This window comes from Thrips palmi, unplaced genomic scaffold (assembly GCF_012932325.1).
Source record: "Thrips palmi isolate BJ-2018 unplaced genomic scaffold, TpBJ-2018v1 HiC_scaffold_5, whole genome shotgun sequence".
NCBI lineage: Eukaryota > Metazoa > Arthropoda > Insecta > Thysanoptera > Thripidae > Thrips > Thrips palmi.
In genome coordinates, this window is record NW_023144632.1 from 5,609,496 (window position 1) to 5,631,484 (window position 21,989).

The 21,989-nt window shown below is 53.2% G+C and overlaps 2 protein-coding genes across 4 annotated transcripts in view; one reads left to right on the forward strand and one right to left on the reverse strand.

Moving 5' to 3' along the window:
* The window catches only part of LOC117650678, a 53,917-nt gene that overhangs the window by 24,153 nt on the left and 7,775 nt on the right, over positions 1 to 21,989 (reverse strand). The gene's annotated exons all lie outside the window — the stretch shown is intronic.
* Positions 13,653 to 21,266, forward strand: LOC117650679. Of its 3 annotated transcripts, none has more exons than XM_034394257.1 (8): positions 13,653 to 13,743; positions 14,186 to 14,223; positions 15,326 to 15,422; positions 15,989 to 16,027; positions 19,022 to 19,180; positions 19,254 to 19,445; positions 19,981 to 20,151; positions 20,958 to 21,266. In XM_034394257.1, the coding sequence occupies exons 3-7, from the start codon at positions 15,348 to 15,350 to the stop codon at positions 20,128 to 20,130; spliced, it is 615 nt and encodes a 204-aa protein (XP_034250148.1). In that variant the 5' UTR covers positions 13,653 to 13,743; positions 14,186 to 14,223; positions 15,326 to 15,347; the 3' UTR covers positions 20,131 to 20,151; positions 20,958 to 21,266. The 3 variants fall into 3 exon arrangements, with proteins under 3 accessions (XP_034250148.1, XP_034250146.1, XP_034250149.1); XM_034394258.1 differs by lacking the exon at positions 14,186 to 14,223 and adding an exon at positions 14,762 to 14,906 and having other exon boundaries at positions 13,711 to 13,743; XM_034394255.1 differs by lacking the exon at positions 14,186 to 14,223 and having other exon boundaries at positions 13,678 to 13,743.

A 21,989-nucleotide genomic window follows, 5' to 3' on the forward strand; every position in this document is an offset into this window, starting at 1 on the left:
GGGATGATGCGGCCTGCGGGGCGCGCGGGTGAAATATGGGGCGCCGAGGCGGCCGCTAATTTCCAAGGATTTCCAAGGGAACCCGCGAGGAAGGAGCGCTACGTCGCCCGGCGAAGGCGAGGCCGAGTGAGGCTTGGCGGGGCAAGGCCGCGGCCGAGGCCGTGGCGGTTTTACAGCGAGCGTGCCGGCCGAGGCAGGCCGAGGCCCCCAGAGCAGCGGCCGGGGCGGCCGGGGCCTCGGACTCCCACGGGCCGAGATGCATAGCGTCCAGACCGTTCCGGGAGAGTGATGCCCTCGCACCGCCGCACAAGGGCCCTTTTCAAGTGGAGAGCAACGGACCGTGGATAAGTTGTAGAAGCGGGGCACTTCAATTCCCATTCCAACCAAATTTTCGCCGCAATATTTTTTTTCGCCGAAACGTTTTTTTCAGTGTCTCTGCTTTCGGGACCGCATGCATGCAGGCACTCGGCACCCCCGAGACTCTGTGCCTCGCACAGCCCGCGCCAACTAGCGCCGGCTTGCGTCTGAATCCACCCCGTCTGGCGCTTTTTCCTCCTTTGTGGCGAAGGTGGGCGGCCTCGCCCCCCTTCTGGCGCCGCCGAACCGCCAATCCAATCCCTGCCTCCCCCTCCTTTTCTTTCAAACTCGCCTGGGGCGAGAAGGCTGACATTCTCCTGTTCGCCACACCGGGTGACATCACCAAACAGGGGCCAAGGCGAGGCCACGACGGCGGGAGGCACGTGTACCGACCGGGTGCAAACGTCACGTGTACCGACCACGTGCAAACTCCACGTGCAAACTCCACGTGCAAACTCCACGTGCAAACGGCGCGCGCCAAACACGGCACTTGAACCGGCCCGCGGCGCGAGGGCTCTGCGCGGAGCAGCAGTGTCGTGGGGTGAGAGCGCCTGCCGGGCCGCCGAGGCCGCCACGGTGCACCCGAGCGCGGCGCGCTGCCTACCCTCCCCACCGCAGGCGCTCCATCGCTCGACTTGCCGCACTGTGTGCCGGCCGGCGGGGCGGGGCGGGGCGGGGCGGGGCGGGGCGGGGCTGGGGTGGGGCGGCCAGGCCCGCTGCCGGTTAGGAGGCTGGGACGGCCCTCGGGATCCCTCGGGCTGGCCGCGAAGGCCGGCGGGCAGAAACGCCTAGCTCCACCTGTGCTTAGCGGGAAAGGCCCTCTCGATGCGCTGCCACACTGTGAAACCGACCCGCCACACTGGAAATGCGGAGGAGCATAATTTTCAGTATTCACGCTTTGAAGCGCAGAGTTTGTAGAGTCCTTACTTCAAGGGTGGATCTCCGCGCCAGGAGACAGGGGCTCTGTGAGCTACTCTCGGATGGCGGCGACAGCAAACTCCACTCGATCGTCCGAGTGAGGACGAGAATTACTCCTCGCCGGCAAGAGCTCTCCACACTCGGTTTGACAGTGCACTCAGCGGAGGCGCGCGCAGCAAGCCAAGCCCGACTCGGACAGTGTACGAGTCAGAGCGACTGCCTCAGAAATAAATCCGGCCAATCCGGCCCTCCCGCGAGCAAGACGCGCGAGGCGCGAAAACCGAATTCGTTTCCCCTGCTCGACCGACTCCAAGGACGGCCGAAAACGGAGAGGAAAGGAATGGCAACGCCACTCGACTTGTTCTTTCGTGTCACCAAACCTGCCCGATTGCGGCCCGGGCAGAAGGGGCGACAAAACGAGAAAAAAGATGTCGCTTGCGGGGAGAACACTTGACTTGCCCTGTGTTCTGTTTGTCTCCACGGTCCAGGCCTTCGCGGGGCCGCAAGGGAAGTCCTGTCCAGTGGAGCGCGAACCTCTCCCAGCCCAGATTTCCCCCTGAGGCGGGCTTAGGAAGGGGCAGGCGGTGTGGCGATGGAAAAAGGGAAGGGGGAGGGAGGCCTCACAATACAAACGCGGACGCATGTCAGCAATTAAGTTTGGTGCGACTGGGAGGCGAGTCCTGCTGAGTTGGGAGAATCGCCACAAAGACCTAATAGTTGAAGCATCATTTTGTGTTGGTACGACAACGCAATTTCTATCGACTGTAGTTCAACAACGTTTGCGTGCGTTCGGGTCGGTCCCAGTTTGGCGGTTTACCATTGAAGGGAGTTCTCTAGTTCCATTATAAAGTCTGACCCTATAGGCTGGTTCACGAAAAAACGGAACCAAACCTGCATACCGTACCGTACAGATGACTCCATATAATGATCCACGGAAGCCTGCGTGAAAAAACGGTGGACGAATCTCTAGCGCAACTTCCTGTTGCTCCACAATGGTCGCTCTGCACTCGACGCCACGCCGGTGCCACGCCTTTGACGCCTTTCCTCAGTTCACCCTCATTATGTGGCGATGCAGGTGCGGCAGTGAGCCGAACGACAAACAACCCGGAGCACCTCAACATCTGCCCCGATCTGCCCTGACCCTTTGTGACGGGCCACACCACTGGGCCACGCTCTGGGCCCGCCCTCAAGGTCTGGCTGCTCTTTTGGGGTCTCCCTTGTTAGTTTGCCTCGCTCGATCGGTGAGTCACACACACGTCGCACCGACCGGGCCAACCGACATTTCCAAAAAAAAAGTCCTTTCTACAGGTCCTTGTACAATTTTCCAGGTCCAAAGTGACCCCAATTCGGCGTGATAGGGCCGCTGAGGCTAGTTTCAAGGACCGAGATCCACAAATATTCCGAATCGTCCTGGAACCGGCTGTCAAAAACGTTGCCAACAGCACCCGTTTCCAGGACCAATCAGCATTTCGCCAACCCCGTCCTGGAAACGAGTGTCCTGGTCTCTCCCCCCCCCCCCCCCAAGGATGAGGCCCCGAATCTTTCAGGGCCGCACCTAGCCGTGCACCACCCAGTCCTTGGACCTTTCCTTCATTATTACATCGTGCCCCGGGTGGAAGGATCTTTAGTTAAACTGTAGTTTCAACTACAGTACCAAAACTGCAGTTCCCGAACTAAAGTTAGTTTTAAAAAGAAACTGAAGACAAAATACAATTCCACTTTGCAGTTGAAATTGTAGTTTTCTGTCAGTTCACAATGTAGTTTTAGTGTTGATTTGAAGTTCAGTTGGAGGTTCAGTTTAAGTTTCAGTTACAATTTACTTAATATCCATTTCTGGAAGTAAAGCGACTGCTGAAAATAAATATTCAAAAACTGTCTCTCATCTAGTATGTTTCCGTACTTAGTATATATTTTAAACATATTCTCTTATCGACATACTAACGTTGATAGTTATGTCTCAAAACTAGTACGTTTCCATACTTCTTATGCAATCTTCTAGTTGTATCAAGTAAAAGTTACATACCACTAGGGGAACTCAAAATTACAGTGGCTGCTTCATTGCTTTTAAAGCAGTTGAGGTTTACGTTGAATTTTTTGTCGTCTCCCTTTAAAAAAAGTATCAGGTTAAAAGCAAACGTTTATGGTTTATAGCTAATACAGTTGGCTTTACTTTATATGGTATAGTTGTTCGCTGTTTAAAAATTTATGCAAGTTTCCCCTTTTTTTAAAGTTAGCCTCCCTAAAGAGACAAAGTAACCTTAAGTCTGCGACAAGTTTACGTAAACTGACTTGTCGCAAAGGGCCAAAATATTTTGCGCTTACATTTTTTATACTGACAGTTTAAAATTAAAATTGGTCATAAAATGCAAGTTTGTCATGAAGAGGACTACAACTTTACATAGGATTACTCTAAAATTGCTTGTAGTTTAAAAGATGTAGAAAAATTCTTAGTTTTGATTTTTTTTTATTAAATCTAAATCAAAGTAATTCTGTTAAGTCCTTCATATACCCTTTTTAAAATAAACATAATATTACATGCTAGTTGTATTAAATAACACTTTCGTTGAGTGAAGTTGGAGCAAAGCATATTGACTACCGCGAAAATGGACACTTAGTGCATCATCCGCTAGGTGGCGCTAGTGTCGCATCATTTACGTCTTCGAGTTAAAAGTGTTCTTGCAGCCGATCAGGGGAATATTTTTGGATCAAACTCTGTGCAGGGCAAATATTTGAGATGCTATGACTCTACCACAAAAGGATTGACCTCGATAGGTGGAATATTAGGGAAATAACTTTGAGTACAACTTTCCTCTCGCGTACGGCTACGGGTCGTAGTTTGGTTAGGCTCCGATCGCTGTGCCCCCAAGTGCATCAGTCCTCGATGCGAAGTATATATTTTCCGAGCGATCAACTCCGAGAGGAGGTGACTCCACTCACGAACACCTTAGGTTGAAAACACCTAAGGTGGCATAATGAAATCAGGGCTGAGGCTCTATTTTGAATTTTCACTCTCTTTTCGGAAACTGAACCCCAACTACTCTCTTTCTAGTTATTTCAAATGGCTTTTAAGTTGTTCGAAACTAAGGTTGAACTGCAGTTTGACTGCAGTTTAACTAGCACGAAAATGAGGGAGAAACTATAGTTGTTCCAAATAACTGGTAGTTTTTGCATAGTTAAACTGCAGTTTTACTGCAGTTGACTACAGTTTAACTACAATTTTTTTCTCTTAAAAGTTACTTTTAACTTCTTGATTTTTTAATTTTTTTTTCACTTAAAACAATACATTTTACAACAGAAAAACTCCTGTTTTGTCATATAGTTTTAACTGCAGATCCTTCCACCCGGGGCGCTTCCAGCGTTTGTTGTTCTTGTTTCTTTTTTTTTGCAGTGCGTCCCTTTGTCAGGCCAATTCGCGGCAATCGCCACGGCACGCCAATTAGTCGGGGAAGTCGCGCGGCTGGAGAGGGGAGCGGCCCAGAGAGTGTCACGCTCCATTTCAGCAGCGACCGAAACAGATTGGGTTTCGTCCAGAGCTAGTTGAGAAAACTTGACCCAGGAGGGGGTTCAGGAGAAATACCCTAAGGGAATTCGTTTCGGCCGACGCGCTACCTGCGGTCGCTTGGCGAGCCGCCTGGCCGTCGCGTTGCTGGAACCTCATTCCTGATGTGTACAGGGAGCTCAAGTTGCCATCAGAGAGGCCCTACAGCGAGGAGTAAAGCAAGCGACGCGACAGGCGGCCCTCTCAAAGCAGCTCCCATTAACCTTGCCTTGTCTTGCGCGCCGGCCGGACGCCCTCCCCCCCCCCCCGGCCAATTTATATTGTAGGTACATTTCGAGTGGCGCTCCGCCCAACTCACGTTGCTTGTCTTTCGGCGAAATAAATGGGATGCTGCTTACACTATCAAAAACTTGCAAACTATTTCAGGCATTACGACGATAGAAAAGTAGCTTGTCATAACAAAGAAGTAGTTTGAGCGAAACGACCTCTCCTAAGAGAAAAGGAGACGTGTAAAGCGCCACGAATAACTAGGGGTACGCGCCGTTTTGTTTGGGCGCGTAGTAGGCGAGCGATGCGTCTGTATTCTTGTAGAAGATGGTGAAGAATATATGCAAAGTAAGGCTTATACAGGGTCAATGTGAAACTCAATTTTAAAAGTTTGGTCACAAATTGGTAAATTTTGGGGAAAGTAAAGGTCTGGGATGAAATTGGAAGTCATTTTCGTGATCAGCGCACCAAAAACTGCAGGAAACTATGTAAAACTCGATGTAAAAATTTTGGTCCGAAATTGGTAAATATTTGGAAAAGTAAAGGTCTGAGATGAAATTGGAAGTCATTTTCGTGATCAGCGCACCAAAAACTGCAGGAAACTATGTAAAACTCGATGTAAAAATTTGGTCCGAAATTGGTAAATATTTGGAAAAGTAAAGGTCTGAGATGAAATTGGAAGTCATTTTCGTGATCAGCACACCAAAAACTGCAGGAAACTATGTAAAACTCGATGTAAAAATTTTGGTCCAAAATTGGTAAATATTTGGAAAAGTAAAGGTCTGGGATGACATTGGAAGTCATTTTTGTGATCAGCACACCAAATACTGCAGAAAGCAATGAAACACCGAGGAAATTTTGGTCGCAAATCATGTAATTCTAGTTGAAAGTATGGGTCTTCAGTTGTTAGGTTTCTTAAGAGCGTTTCCTGTTCATAGTGTCATGCCACGAACCCTGACCCTGTTACTCAGTCGAGTAACATTTAACAGCCAGCATTGAATTGCTTAATACGATTCACAAATACTTCAATTACCATTCGATATCTCCTTGTTACTGAACTTATGAATACGCAATGTTATTAGTAATACCTAAATAGCCTTTCTCCCTTTTAGTTTAAACTAGTGGATTTAACTATATTGATTTATCTGCATTAATTAAAAAGAGACATATTTACAGGCAGGCTGATTTCAACTACTTTACGGAGAAGACCTTGTGTCAGATCCAATGAATCGTGTCATAGAATCCAATGTCGAGGCCATTTATTGCTAAATGCAAGTTTATCTTATTGATAGTGATAGTCATGGTGTGTTATTTAATCTTTGAAACAGTTTAGCAAAAGTATTTACCTAACATTCTGAGTAAATTAAAAAAAAAAATTCCAATGCTTACGCATTGCACGGTGTTCCGGTTGTGGAAATAATGTAAGTTAATGAAAGAAGATTTGAAGTTAGAAATACGAAGAAGGGAGTAAATTTTATATTTTGGGGCTGAGAGAGAACCGCAGCCTTTAAAAGCAAGCCAAACAACCCAACCTCAGCAACAATGGAGAGGCAGTTTCAATGTGCGACTACTTGTTTTTTTCAGCCTCGCGATTTTCGAAAGGGCGCAGACGCCGGGAAAATTGTTGCCAACTGCGGAAAATTTATTTATTCTGTCTTTTCTGCTGTGAAGTTTTTACTAAGGACAGATTTGAATTATGTGTAAATGTTTTATCAGTGTACAATGAGTGAACATTGGGATTTGTGAATTTTACCACGTTTTAATTTCTTTTTATGATGGACTTTCAATTTTGACAGTTGGTATAATGGCAGTGGGACGTTTTTATCGAGAATTTTTCTTCATGTTTTTATCATTTTCTTAGAACAGTGATCAGTTTTTGTCACTTTGATGAGGCAGGAAGTTTAGTTTTGAGGAGTGGCACATTTTTTCTTCGAAACGTTTCTGGAAAATGTGAACGGATAAGGGTGCTTGATTGTTGCAAATTTATGTTTTGGTCGTTTACGCGAAATTTCCACGATAAATTTTTTAGATTTTCTGGATTTTTTATTGTATTATGATAAGGATTAATATGGCGGGAACGAAATGTTGATCCTGGGGGGTCCGTAGAAGAAGAATTCTGAGCGGCCCCGGGCAATAGGGGTCCTCCTTCGTCGGAACCCCTAAAAAAGCAAACTCAAACCATGACCAACACAAATTACCAGTTGTTGCAGACAATGTATGATTAAGTTAAAAGAATCGTCTCATGAAATCATATGACCAAGTCAGTGAATCGTCTCATGAAATCATATGACCAAGTCAGTGAATCGTCTCATTGAATCTGATGTCAATGTCAAACCTTGAATGCGCTACACTCACTCATCATATGGTTTTCTTTAAGGTTAGTACTATAGTAAACTCACAGCATTGCAATGAAGCCTTTTCCCAGAATCAGTGCCAAGAGTCAGCAAAGACTATTTATTTTGGCAAGATTAGCATCTGGTTTGTACTCATAGAATGTATTAATATATTTTCTAACTGTTATTGAGCAAAGCAAACAACTGAAAAATATAGTGCCTGAGAATATAAATGGAAATACACTCACAAAGGTTAAAAAGACCAAATCATTCTTGCAATTATCAAACACACTCCACTGACTAAAACATTTCCCCTGTAGTGGGGGAGGGGAGAGGGTGGACGGACGGACGAAACGCGTAATAATTGTCACTTTCATTTTCCGTATTTCACTGAGTTGACTCTCCGGAGGGGTTTCAATCATTCTAAAATATCGAAAAACTATGACCGTACTCACTTCTAAGCCCTTCTGCTCTTTAGTTTGTTTTATTTGCCAATGTTTTGCCAGGTCCCGTATTTGAGAGTCGCGGCCGCAAGTATGAAAAATTGCTACGAGCTGCCAACTACTGCCAACCTAACCACGCTAAGAACCTAATTCAAAAAGATGTTTTGAATATTTCAAACAATAGTAATCGTGAATATAAGATAAACTCCCCCTGGGGGAGATTTAGGAGCCTGCCGGTGCGAAATTTTGAAACTATTTGTGCGGTAGTTGCTGAGAAACGTGAGTGAGTTACGGACAGACAGACAGACAGACAGACAGACGCACGACCAGTCACTTTTTGGTACCCCCAAACACGGCATGGGCTCGCTATCGCTCGCCAAAAATAACCGCATGTGTGTGTTATTTTCTGTTCGTGGTAGGGGAAGGCGGATACAGAGCATATTACTTCCGGAACAGTTACTTCATGAACGTCGACATAGCCAGATTTTTTTCTAAGCGTTTTCCCGGATGCAGGATTTGCAGTGTAGACGAGCAGGCGCCGAGTCCCTGCACGAGTCCCCCTCCACACTCTACCAAAAATGTCCTGTAAATGCCGTTAATTTATTACCAGTTTTCACTGTAGGTCAATTCACAGCGTTTACTGTGATCTGCTCACGGGATTCACTGTGATCTTGTTCGCGGTGTTCACTGTGATCTGGTCCCCAGTAAACACTGTAAGTTTGACGCCGCTGAGCACCGAAGTACTGCAAATCAGGCTCCAATTCACGGCGTTTACTGTGGCCAGATCACAGTGAACACTGTAACCGAGATCACAGTGAACGCCGTGAACTAGTTCACAGCAAACGCCGTGAATTGCATAACAGCAAACATTGGTAATAAATTAACGGCGTTGACAGGACATTTTTTGTAGAGTGCACTCTGCTCTGCCGGACCGCACGCGACAACTCTGCACTCAAACAGCATGGCAGATGCGAATGCGTTCCGTCGAAACAAGTCAGAAGAAGAAGAAACGCATTCGCGTTCAGAGTGACGAGCAAACAGTCCGACAGAAGATTCCACGTGAAGTCCTTCTTTTTTGCTGACAACGTTCGGAAAGACAACAGCGTGGCTATGACGTGCCAAAATCATGTACGGGGGCGTCGCGGGGAAGCATCGCACAGTGCGATTCTGCGCTGGGCAGCCAGGACTCTGACGTGACGGACGGCCTGCCGGTCCGTTCGATTTCCCGGGCCGGCGACGGCAAAGCGCGGCAAAGCGCGGAAAGCACTTCGCTCCGCAGGACAAGCACCGCGCCGCGGGCAGGTTGCGGCCGTGCGGGTCGTGGCAGGGAAGCACCAGAAATAACTCCCCCGGCGGGGAGGGGGAGGGGGCGCACATGAGTGACGCCCATAGCTTGCAGAACATGCTGCTGCAGCGAGCCGAGCGCGGTGCCGCCTGCGCTGCCGGGCCGGGGCACAGCGGGCCAGGCGTTCCGGGCGAGCTTCGACCCTTGCTGGCGCGGCTGGCGCGGCTTGCCCTAGAAACCGTGAGGGCGATGACGACGAGCGGCACTCGACCGAAAAGCGCGCCGCCTGCAGGCCCTGCAGTGTGGTTTCGAGGTCCCAACTACCCGGGCGGAGTCGACGAGGCGCTCACTTGCGCGTCCGAGCCTTCGCCGGGCGGTGTTTCGTGAGCGGCGCGGAGTCGTGTTACCCGAAGGGACACGGCCGGGGCGGCCACACCTTGGGCCAGCCCCGCTCTCCTGCCCAGTGAAGGCCGCGAGGCCCGTACAGCAAACGGCGCGCTCGAATGTCACACTTCGCAACTTTTTTGGAGCCACGAAACTCCTAAAACCTTCAAACCCTCCAGGGATTCTCATTTTAGCATGATCCCATATCGACTGCGGCCACGGGTTCGCACACAACGTCCCGCAGTTCTGTGGCGATGCTTTCTCTGATCAGATGGTCAGCGAGACATGTAAGTGCATAGTTTCCCCTGTTTCCCAGTAAAATTTTCATGTGTTAAGAAAGTGGAAAGAGCTAACAAGCACAATTAACTCGACGTAGTGTCTAGACTTTTGGAGCGCCAAACCTAAGCCACGCCCCTGTTTTCGTTCGCACCCCATCACGCCCCGTTCTCACGAAGGCCTGCCGCGGCTTTTTGTATATCGGCGAAAATCAGCACGGCGCGACATCTGGTTGACACGCGGCGCGCGCGGCGGTTGCCGCGAGTGACAACGAGCACGGCGCGCGGATTGACGGACAATCTGCGCGAGTCTGCGCTGAGCCAGCAGCCGAGCGCAACACCACGCGCCGGGGAGAAGCAGCGCAACTTGGCCTCTTCAGAACGAAATCAAATTACGAGACCGCGGCCCTGGCGGGGCACTGCGGAGCGACGCCCTCTCGCATGGAAACAACGGACGACTCTCCATGGCCGGAAGGGGGCTGTACACCAACAGATGCTCCCGGTAACGACGAGAAAACTTGAGCACGACGACCTCCCCCCCCCCCCCCTTTCCATCCCTTTCGAGAGGCTCGTTTTGGCAATCCCATTACAGTGGGGAGGGAAAAGGCGGCACCAGTGTGTGTTGCCAGGAGATGTTCATATAAACGAACCCATTCCGCGCTGCCATTAACAGGCGCCGTGCGAATAATACCCCGACTGCAAATAACCGCCACGCACACACACACACACACACACACACCCACACACACACACGCCTACGCACACACACATAGGGGCGCGCTAACGATCCTCCGTGCTCCACCAAGTGAAAATGCCCCCAAAACTTGAGCACGCCACGATGCACCGCGCTTCCGTCTCAACTTCACTGATGCGATCCTGATTGCTCGACGCGGAGACAGAAATTACCTTGTGAGCAAATATGAGAGGCCATGGAACGGATGACCCTTTCAAATCCAGGTTGATGCTTACTAACTCCGGAGACCTGAAGCCATGCGTGCAGTGAATTTTTTTAAGCTCCGCGAAACTTGTTACGACGGTTCTAAACTTGTTTTAAAAAAAAGTATTCAAGGACATTGTTGCACAGCGGCTGAGCCGTGCTTTGTGTCTCCGCGCGACCACCGTGCAGCATTTCGCGGCGCCAGCCGACGGGGTAAATATTTATAAGTCGAAAATGGTTATCTCTCCAAGCCACACCCACCGCCCGGCACAAGCAGACTCGGGCCACAGCGTCAAAAAAAGGACTAAAACCAAAACCAACCAAATGCGCAACAAAGACTGTTTGAGGCCACTTCAGGAAAAGATTGCCCAAAGTGCTGCGTATTCTACACTACCTCGTAGGGAGAAATTGCCTGTGACCATCGGGAAATTCCAACAACTCCAGTGTCTCCATTTTGAATGAGTTTCCAGCAGGCATGGCATTCATTTCATCTCTTTGAAATGTAAAGTCTCTGAAAAGTCTCAACGGAGCATCGGGAGCCACGTTTCGGGATTTTCCAAATGATCTACAACGGTGTACCTACCGGTACCTACCGATAGCCGCCGAGGGGATCGGCGAGTGAGCGCGCAGTGGGGCGGCGGCCAGGGCGAGGCAGCGTGCACACTGTCTAGTAATGGCGGCCCGAGCGCGATTCCCATTTATGCGCGAGAGCAGTTTATGGCGCTGGCCGAATGGGCGGCGCGACGCGGCAAAACGCAGCGTGGCGGATCATCCGTATAAATTGCGAATTAATCTGGCGGGGCTGGCCCTGCAGACTGATTCCGGAGGTCCTCTTCGTCGCTCCGTCTCTCTCGCACTCACCTGGCGACCCGCATAGGAGCGAGGGAGACAGCGCGACGAAACGACCCCCGCAGTGTGCAGGCTGGCTGTGGCCGGCCGCGGCAGCCTCGATAAGGACTCGGTACGCACCGCGCTCGGCGGCGGCACCTCGGCGGCGCGGCCAGACGGACGCGGCTCTGCCGGACCGGAAATACGATCCGAATCAAACGCGTGGCAGGAGCCATCCATTCCTCGATCCGAGAGCCATCCATTGGCAGCGGCGTGTGCGAGACTCAACCGGCTTTCCAGCCGCTAAATGATGGCGCATCCTCTTTAAAAACCTTGCAACATGCATGGTGAAAACGCTTCCTGGGAATCCCAGGAATCTCCTGGAAACTCCTATACCTTATAACATAGGGCTCCTGGGAATCCCAGGTTTCGATTTTACCGTGTTTCAGCCCGGGCCATCCAAAGATAAATGGTTGCTTTAAGAAAGTATTTAGAACATTCTTGTAAGCTTGTCTATGCTTAACAGGCTACTGTACCCTAAATACATACATTTCTTTTTGCGCAAGTATTTCTCCCTTCAAACTAAAAGGCTTGAACCATATATGCCTAGAATCAAGGTTTTAGCCGCGAGAGCACAGCAAACTGCGGGAAGCCAGAGAGGCACGTCTGGACGAACCTGACCAACGGCAGGGACCCAAATGCTGTCCCTGGTTATCTACCCGCGCAGACGCGCCGCTCGCAGGCAAGCAAGGCAAGCCGAGCCAAGCACAATGACGGCTGAGACGCTGGGTCTGCAGTCAGGCCGCAGCGCTGCTCTCCAACAAGCTAGTGGGCCAGCTAAAGCCCCGCCGGCCCGCCCCGCCGGCCACACTGAACAACCCCGACCCCCACGACGCCGCATCCGGCGCTGCCTTGCTGGCCACCACCAAGGGGAGGGTCCTTATGCCTTTGCAGCGGACGCCGGTCTGCGAATTGCACAACCTCAGTGTACGTGCGGCGAGCGCGGTGGCTGTGGTGGCCGTGCCGTGCCGCGATCACTCGGTCACGCCATCGTCGATGTGCTCCGCCGCTGTCATTGCGGCGACCCACTTTTTTGTGTCCCGATCGTCACTTCTCCGCGTTACCACGCGAGCCTCTCTCTCGGCTTTTAATGCGGCAGCCAGTGTGTTTTCCAGCGGGGCAACAGGTTTTCGCCACACCACAAGTACCAAAACAGTCCAAAACCCTTGTGCGTTTTCAAGGATTGATCAACCGCAATTTTCAAGGAGTTTATTGTTGGTTGTTGTTGAATACGGGCAGGCATGAATCCGGCATGGGGGAAAGAGGGGGGAGGGGGTAAAAGGACAGTCCCCCCCTCTCTACCTCAAGCCGCCCGAAGAGCAGGCCAAAAAAAAGCCCCCTTTTCTCCTGTTAGCGGTCAAAAGATGCCCCTTTGCCCGTCCTTCAGACTGACCCTGAATCGGCCACTGGGTAGGCGGAGACCGCGCGTGCTGTATCGATGGGCGGCTCCGTACAGCATTCCGGTGGAATGCTTCGCCTCGCTGCGCTTGGCTCCTTGCTCCTCGTCGCTCTGCATGCCACTCGGCAGCACATTCCCAATCGAGGCGCGTTCCAGCCCAGGGCTGCCCAGGGCTCTCCAAGCAAAGAGATTCCCGGTATGCCGTCGAGTCGGGCTCGTCGGGCTCCTCGAGGCCGGGGCGCTATCGCGGCGGAAGCCGGCTGATTCCGCACGTCATCGTCGCGCCGTCTCCCTCGCACTCAGGGGTCGCGGCGTGCGGACGTGCGACGGAGACAGCGACGAAACGTTGGGAATGAGGCTGCAGCTAAATGGGCCGCGGCGACTCATCGCTCGGCGCGCGGGATGAGCGTGAGCGAGGCCAGATCTCATCGCCCCGCCGCGCCGCACGCGACTGCGAGCCGCGGGGGCCGCGGGGGCCGCGGGGGCCGCGAACAAACAAGGACTCATTTTAGCTCTCCCTCAAAAAACAGGTGCGATCCAGGCCGAGGAAAGAAGGTGGTGGGTGCTAAACGGGGCGAAAATCGTCCGAACTCGACGGACCGTGTGAGACACGCCATCGAAAAGCGGCCCCTAGCGGGCCACCCTGCCACGCCGCTACGCCGCTGACTGGCGTACAGTACCGGCCGGAGGAGTCCGGCTGCAGCGGTGGCGACGCCAGTCCCACAGTGGCGGCGAGGCAGGACGCGCGCATTCGCTCGGTGAGTGGCGACAGGGAGCCGACGGCAGCACGCCAGTGGCTCACCTGTCTGCATGTGGACCAAGTTATCAAGACGACCACGGTCCGTGGAAAGTGATCGGAATTTTACCATACACTCGGTTAACCGGTTCAACGATAACGGTGCATATTTTGGAGCGGAGCAGATCCGACTGTCTGCTTCAAGGGAGTCCTGGTACACTGGATTCAAACGCAAGGACCTTTTGAGCTGGATCCGGTTATCAAATTGGATCTGTTTGGTCAGACCTAGGAAGCAGGAACTAGATCAACTTTCAGTAGCCAGTAAACAATCGGATTTGGAAGGCAAGATTCAGATCAATTGCAGAGTCGATCCACGAATGTTACACAGCCGACAAGCTATGATCTCCGTCGGATCCTGTTGACTTGATCCTTGATATTGAAGCAGGACCACACGTCTGTTTTAGCGGATTTGCGGATCCAGCGGTCTACCAGTGTAGGGCTGGTAAGTATATGCCAGGAAGATCCCCACCCACTGGTACATGTTGATTCCCGCCAGGATGGGGTGGGTTCCGGTGAGGGCGGGGCGGGCGGCCGGCCGGAGTGTCTCCCCGGTGTGTACACGCGGCAGGATGAGGCATTGTAGCTCGCCCCTTTTCATGCAAAACTCACAGTGAGCGGTCCGGCGAGCGGTCCCGGCGGGCGTTTCCAAGCGGGGGGAAGTTATTGGAGCCCGGGTGGGGCGGAGTGTGGCGGGGCGGGGCGGGGTCAGCTAAGGATAGGCAGGCAGGTCGGCGCTGAAGTCGTGGCCAAATCCATTACCGCAGCGAGAGTTTCGGGCGGCCGCGGAACGGGGGCACGGCACCGCCAGGGCACCGCCAGGGCACCGCCAGGGAACCGCCTCATCGACGACCCTGTCCGGCGAGAAGCTTGGGCATGGGCCTTACTTGAAAGAAAACAATCACAATTGCAAATTTAATTTTCCTAATTATCGGGGAATCATCGAGCGTGGTGAAAGGTCTTCATTTTATTTCCCGGGACAGCTTTCTTCGTCCCCGTGGACGCGTCTCAAAGGTCAAACGCCGCCCACAGTCGTTTCCCTTCGGATTCATTAATATTTCACGAGATTTGCCCAGCGCGCCTTGCCCCGCCTCGCCCCCAGTGACCCCTCAGCGCGACGACCGTGAGGTAGGCAACACCGTCCCCAGAGCAACTACACTGTTAGCACGTCTATCTTTGACAATTAGTGAAGGTGCTGGGCACAGGGCACCCACCGTGAAACGCGAATGTCCTTGAGCGAAGGCATTTTTCGTTGTGACAAGAGAATTTTCTAGCCAAGAAGCAGGGGATTCCATCGTAACCAGATTAATCTCCATCTCTCTAAAGCGCCCACACGGTAAAAACGGAACCTGGTTTTCCCAGGACGCCAATGGTGAAGGTATAGGCGATTTCCAGGAAGTTCCTGGGAAAACCAGGAACCGTTTTTACCGTGTAGTTACTCACTCAGCACAGCACAGGCTGCGGGCAGTCTTGGTGGAGTCCTCAGTCCGGGCGACACTTACCTGTAAAGCAACAAAATTAATTAGTGCATGTTTTGTGCCCTGCAGGTGTTGACGGCATAATGCGAAGATGCGGATCCTGCAGCACGTATGCAGCGTCATGATCGCTCTGTGGGCGATACCCGTAGCTCCCCTCAGGACGCTGGTGAGCAAACCCTGCCTAGTTATTCCTGAAGGTACACTTGCATCACGAGCAAACAGCGCCCCATTACTAAACAAATACGAGGCGTGCTTGAATAACACGGCTACAAACTTGCAGACGAGCACGGCGCGCAACGCGTTACCCTCGATCTCGACCCATTTGCAGTGGAGCAGCTATTTTGTTTTCATCTTGGAGAAGGAAGGTGGCCCTCTGACGGTAGCAACTTTGTCGTGGTCTGTAAGGACCAGTTTTTCAAAGCCATTGCCGACCAACAAAGCGTCTGGGGAAGTCTGAAAAGCCGGCTGCTTCGCAGAGCGCGACTTTGATGTTTTGTATTTATTATTAAAACTGGAGAGCGTCAAGCACCGTGGTCCGTGGTCGCCTTGAAGGGCCGGAATAAGTTTTGATGGTCGAGAGACAGCGTTCACCTCGACTGGCGTTGCTCCTGCGAACCACACTGTAGATCCAGGGGCTTGAAATTGGTGCGATATAGTTCGAAGCAATGAAGCGATGACCATGGGCTGGAAGTTTACGGTGAATTTAATCTCTGAACGAATCTCTGTTCGCAGCCACACGTCGCCGCCGTGCCCGCCGTCGCAGTGCACAGGGTGAGTGAAAAGATGTGAAAAGAAAGTCAAAACTACAAACTTTAAATGACGTCGCGAAAAAAAAAAAAAACTGTACGTGTGCAAGGTATGTTGAACTTGTGTTAGGTTACAAAGAAAATACTTTGTCCAGGTTTAGACACCCTCAGTACGTTGCGTGAGGCGCCCGCTGGCTCCCTAGATTCCATTCAGAGGCACGCGAAACGCGGACAATCTCTTCTTCTCTCTGGGACCCTTTGGGCGAGCGTGAGCGTGCGCTGCTGCGCGCGTTACCGCACACGGGGATCAACGCACGCCGCGCGCGTCTGCCTGCGGGGCAGCGCTTCCGAACAGCAAGTTTCGAGCAATGGAAACCCGAGCTGGCCCCGCGCGCGTAACGCCTCGTATCGCATCCACCGCGCAAGGGGGTTGGCATGGGCGGTTGGGTTTCCCTCTGTGGCGTGTCGAGACGTTCTGAGCTCCGCGAAGGCGGATTGGACGCTCTAGATGTGTGCGATGGGATGAGGAAGCCTTGTGTTGTGCCAGCGTGATCAACGAGGTCTGCGGTTAGATCAATGTCATTCCACTGCAAATTGAATGCGAGATTGCGCGTAAAAATGTGGCAAGACAAAGTTTGATCCACACGGCAAAAGTACCGCCTGGGATTCCCAGGCGCATCATGGGAAAAAGGGCCTATTTTCCAGGCACCGCCTGGGAATCCCAGGCGGTGCTTTTGCCGTGCAGGAAGCGGAAGAAGGGGGTAAGTAGAGTTGAATCCGTGCACTTTTGCAAGGCCTAAACCTTGCAGGTGGAAGAACAGGTGGGGAATGTCATCTAGAAATAGATGCAAGAGGATGGGACGTGTCTCACCACACTTATTTTTGGACCAAATTTTCGCTCATGTTTACATGAAAGACTGATAAGAGGTCACTGAATCAACTCGACTTGACCCCTTCTTCCGCTTCGTGGATCATTTGGCCAGACCCTTGCCACAAAATGGTCAGAGACTCGCATTAAGTGGGTTGACCATTCGGGCCAAACTGTGACAAGGCAAAAAAAATGTCGGACCGATTTGTGGACCATTTCTTGGCAAGTCTTTCTGGTTCTCACCACACCTAGGCAAGACATTTTGTATGGCCTGTGGATTGGAGTGGCAAGAAGTGGAGAGGTGGATTTTGAGTGCTGCTACCCGAACATTTTTTTCAGCTGCCTTAAAGTGGCCACGTATCACGTTGACTTTTGCAAAGATTATCATTGGATTGGAGGTGTAGAGTCCGGTGTGTGGACGCCCCGATGCCGCGTTGTGTGGCGACGAGGGCGTCGGGTTGCCTTCCACGGCGTCGCAGAGCAGGTCAACCCAGCCTCTCACTGCAATGTACAGCTCTCGGGGGCCCATTTTTCAGTTTGCTCCAGAACAGAGACCAGAGAGACTGGGCCCCACAGACTAAGGAAAGAAGGGAGAGAGAGAAAAGGAGAGTGGAGGGAGAGAGCGAGGGGCCATGAGACTGGGCAAGCGGGGCAGAAAAAAAGGGAACGGTTAAGACCGGGGAAAGTTGAAGCAGCCGCGCCCCGCTAGACTGCGCTGCCGTCCACCGCCTCACTGTAAGCACCGCCAAAGAAACACGCGACGGGGGCGGCAGAGCGGCCGTCCCCACAAAGAGCGATTTAAGGGACACGATCGAGTTGGGGTGCTAATGAAACGCTACAGGCGACGACAGGTGGGTAACATGCACGGCACGGCAGGCACGGCATGGCACGGCACAGCGCGGCGCCCGGCACCGCCTGTAATGAGAACCAATCCGCTGAAAGGCAGACTAAAGTGCCCCGCCGTGCCACCCTACAGGCGGCCCCACAGGCGGCCCAGCGGGCCGCCCTGGAGACCGCCACCCCCGCCCTCCCTAGCCGGGCAGTCTGGCGAAAAAGACGGGCGGAGGAGAGGGAAGGGGGAGCGGTCTGGGAGGTCTGGGCATGTGTGAAATGAGGCGGGTATTTGGGTCGGGACGTCGGGACTCGTGACGTATAGCCGGGCTAGGGTGGGGGGAGGCGTCGCCCGGAGAATGCACAGAGATCGGGATAGGGCACGCTCCGGACACGCCTGCGCCGAGCCTGCGCCGTGCCTGCGCCGTGCCTGCGCCGTGCCTGCGCCGTGCCTGACCTGTCCTGCAGTGTCCCAGGCCATTTCTCGCCGTCTGCCTGGCGCGCGGCGCCCACTTTATAGGGCATGTCGTCGCCGCGTGCCTCGCCGTGCCATGCAGGGCCACGCCACACGCGATGCCGGCCGGTCCATTGGGCTTTTGGGTCGCGGACTCGCGGTCACCGCCGCGCGGCCATGTCCGCTGAAATGGACGACGCCGCGTGCGGAGCGACGTGGAGCATTTTGGTCTTTCAGCATCCGGCAGCCCCGACCCGACCTGCAGTCGCGGAATCTAGGACTCTTGCCTTACCCATGCCAGGGGTGTGACAGAAGCCCGGCCCTTCACGCATTCTGTTTACGCTCATGCAAACAACAAACCATCCACCCACACACCTGTGCACGAACACACACGCAGAGGCACCCTTGGGAAAGAACCAAGCCCACGATATACCCTCGGCTGCCCGTGCCTGTTCTAGCTACCATGGAGTCGTGGTAATGTAATTTTGTTGGTCATGAATTGCTGTATTGTGGGGGGTGGGGAAGGAAAACACGAGGTGGAAAGCGTGCCAAGCGTTTATACACGGCCTCTAATAGAGCCCGTTTGTTACGCTGGGATTGCGATGATACTGCGCGGGGCGTCATAAGCGTCCCATTGTGAAAAAAAAACGGATAGCACGCATTTTCCTGCCGTCGTTTTTGCGACTGTTTGTTTGTATTGTTTGATGTTAATCTGTTGGGAACTGATTGTAAAGGCAGACGGTTCTAGCCTGGCCACTCTTCCTCGTTCTTTCAACTCTCCGCGTTCAGCAAAATGCACGTCACCTGTGGGCCATTTCTATTTTATTTGTTTTTGCTTGCTTCGCTGACTTTGGTGCCTTTTGCAGGTGCGGCACTCTGACACATGGCACTCGTTGTCCAAGCGCAGCGCGGCCTGGGGCTCGCCCTCGTCGACCTCGTCGCTGGTGGCCTCGGCGCGGGGCCAGGAGGTCGTGGCCGCGGAGGGGGGCACCACCACGCCGGCGGCGGCCGCGGCGGCTGAGGAGGTGCGTGCCCTGCGTGCTCCGCGTGCTGCGGTGTCCGAGGCACGGCGCTACTTGTTGTGCTACTGACGCGCAGGCCACCACCACCGAGGAGCCGTACGACGCCGGCGGCGACGAGGGCGGCGACTTCGGCTCCGACATCCTCAACACCCTGCTGGAGGTGGTCGGCGCGCTGCTGTCCTTCTTCACCGACCCGCCGGGCGCCATCCAGAAGATGGTAGAGGAGGCCCAGAAGCTGACGGGCGCGGCCCGCTCCCTCATGGGCACGGTAAGGCGGCAGCGGCAGGCGCTGCCCGGTCTGGACGCGCTCCCCGCCGTGCTGGAGCAGGTGCCCAAGCTGGCCGCGGCGGCCGTCGAGGTCGCCAAACTGGTGAGAACGCCCTGCGCCGAGAGAGTGACTCGGCGACAGCTAGGTAGCGCCCTACGTGTATCTCGTCAGCATCTGCGACGCGCACTCTTGCATGACAATCGAGTCTAGTGTACACCTCGCGCTTGTCGAGCGCGTCTCGAGTCGTCTCTTTCCGCCGCCAACTTGGAAGCGGCGCTTCCTCCGGAAGCTTCCTTCGCCGACTCATTACCGATTCGGCTTCACACATCACGGGGCTGGCCTTAATTCGCTGCCCCAACTTTGCACGGCCGAGCGGCCCCGCCCGCGTCCGCCCCGGACGCGTCTTACAAACTTCCCCAATAATTAATTCAAAGCCGCCTTTTCAATGGGCGTCGTTGGCGCTGCGCGGGCTGCGCAGCCCGCCAGTCGAGGGCGCCCCGCGACGAGCGCGCCCTGCATTGCTTCCCTGTTGCAGGGCCCGGCCGGAGCGCGCGCTGCGCAAGGCATGCTGGAGGAGGCCAAGCGCATCCTGGAGTCGGCCAAGGGCCTGGTGGAGGCCGGCGGCAAGGTGGCCACCAAGGCGCGCGACGTGGCGGAGTCCCTCTCGCGGCCCTGGCAAGGCTAGCCCGCAGTCAGTGTGCTCGCTGTGAGGATCTTCATTTTATTCAACCTTTGAGACTGATGCTTTTTCTGTGCTAGCTGTATAATATTCATTCTGCAACATTTGAGACTGATGCTTTTGCTTTGCTTGCCGTAAGAATCTTCATTTTATTCAACATTTGAGACTGATGCTTTTTCTGTGCTAGCTGTATAATATTCATTCTGCAACATTTGAGACTGATGCTTTTGCTTTGCTTGCCGTAAGAATCTTCATTTTATTCAACATTTGAGACTGATGCTTTTTCTGTGCTAGCTGCAGAATCTCCATTCTTCAACATTTGAGACTGATGCTTTTTCTGTGCTAGCTGTAGAATCTCCATTCTTCAACATTTGAGACTGATGCTTTTTCTGTGCTCGCTGTAGAATCTTCATTCTTCAACTTGAGACTGATGCTTTTGCTGTGCTAGCTGTAGAATCTTCACTTTCTTCAACATTTGAGACTGATGCTTTTTCTGTGCTAGCTGTAGAATCTTCATTTTCTTCAACATTTGAGACTGATGCTTTTGCTGTGCTAGCTGTAGAATCTTCACTTTCTTCAACATTTGAGACTGATGCTTTTTCTGTGCTAGCTGTAGAATCTTCATTTTCTTCAACATTTGAGACTGATGCTTTGTGCTTGCTGTGAAAATCTTCATTTTCTTCAGCATTTGAGACTTACGCTGTGCTTGCTGTGAGAATCTTCATTTTCTTCACAATTGAGACTAATGCTTTTGCTGTGCTTGCCGTAAGAATCTTCATTTTTTCGACATTTGAGACTGATGCTTTCTTGACGATTACGTTTGTGTGCGTTAGATCCCCTCGTTCGCCCAGGCGTGGCCCCTGGTCATCAGGCTCCGCGGTGCCGCAGGCCGGATGCCCAACTCGCCCCTGCTCGACAGTGCTCGGCTGCGCTCGGCAGCGGTCGGCAGCCTGGCCGGTGCCCCTTCGGCTACTCGGCGTTCCACTTACCAAACGAGGCGGGGCGGGGCCTCCCCCATCACTTTATACAATGACGCTCTTCTTTTTAATACTCTTCAACACCACGTCGGGGTGCTCTCTTTGTTTTCGCCAAGCGCAGAGACGTGAAATAAACGTGCGGCAGGCAAAGCAACACCACAGAAACCACTTCCCCGGACATCGTGAAGTTTCTCATGCACTCGGCAGAGTTTTGTTACCACTGGAAACAATTTTGTGCACTACTATATCTGGCGACGAAATTGTGACCAGCCAAAAACAATTTTTTCACTGGCCAGTTGCAATTTCGTCACCAGATAGTGCACAAAATTGCTACATGTTGGTTACAAGAACTGTCCATACTGTTGGTTTGCTCCCATCGGCAAGCCATCCGATCGAGCACGCCCCTGAGCAGTGTTCCGAGAATTGAGTTTCGGCTGGACCGCACAGAATCGAGTGAGCAACGCTTCCACGGACGGGCGGGCAGCGCTTCGGGAACAGACTTCGTCCTAAGGCGCTGGCTATGCGTTGTAGCTCTAGGCAGGCTCCACCGACCCCAACGCCCGGCCGATGCCGGCCGAGGCACGGTCTGAGACGTCATTGGCGAGGAACAGGGCGTCGAGGGCCGCGATGACCGTCCCCGGGCGTCGCTTGGCGTCGCCAAATGGCATTGCCGCCCCGAGCGCCACCCACCAAGGCCCAGCCACAGCCAGACCCAGCCAGCCTGCCCTCTGTGGTCCGCCGCCGCCCCACTGCTGACGGATGGCATTTAATTTGGAGCGTACGACGCCGTGCCGCGGGTTGCCTAGGCATATCTCTGCCTCACAAGGCAGGTCCGGGACGGGCCGGGCAGGGCGGGCAGGGCCTTGCCGCCGAGCGGTGCGGTGCAGC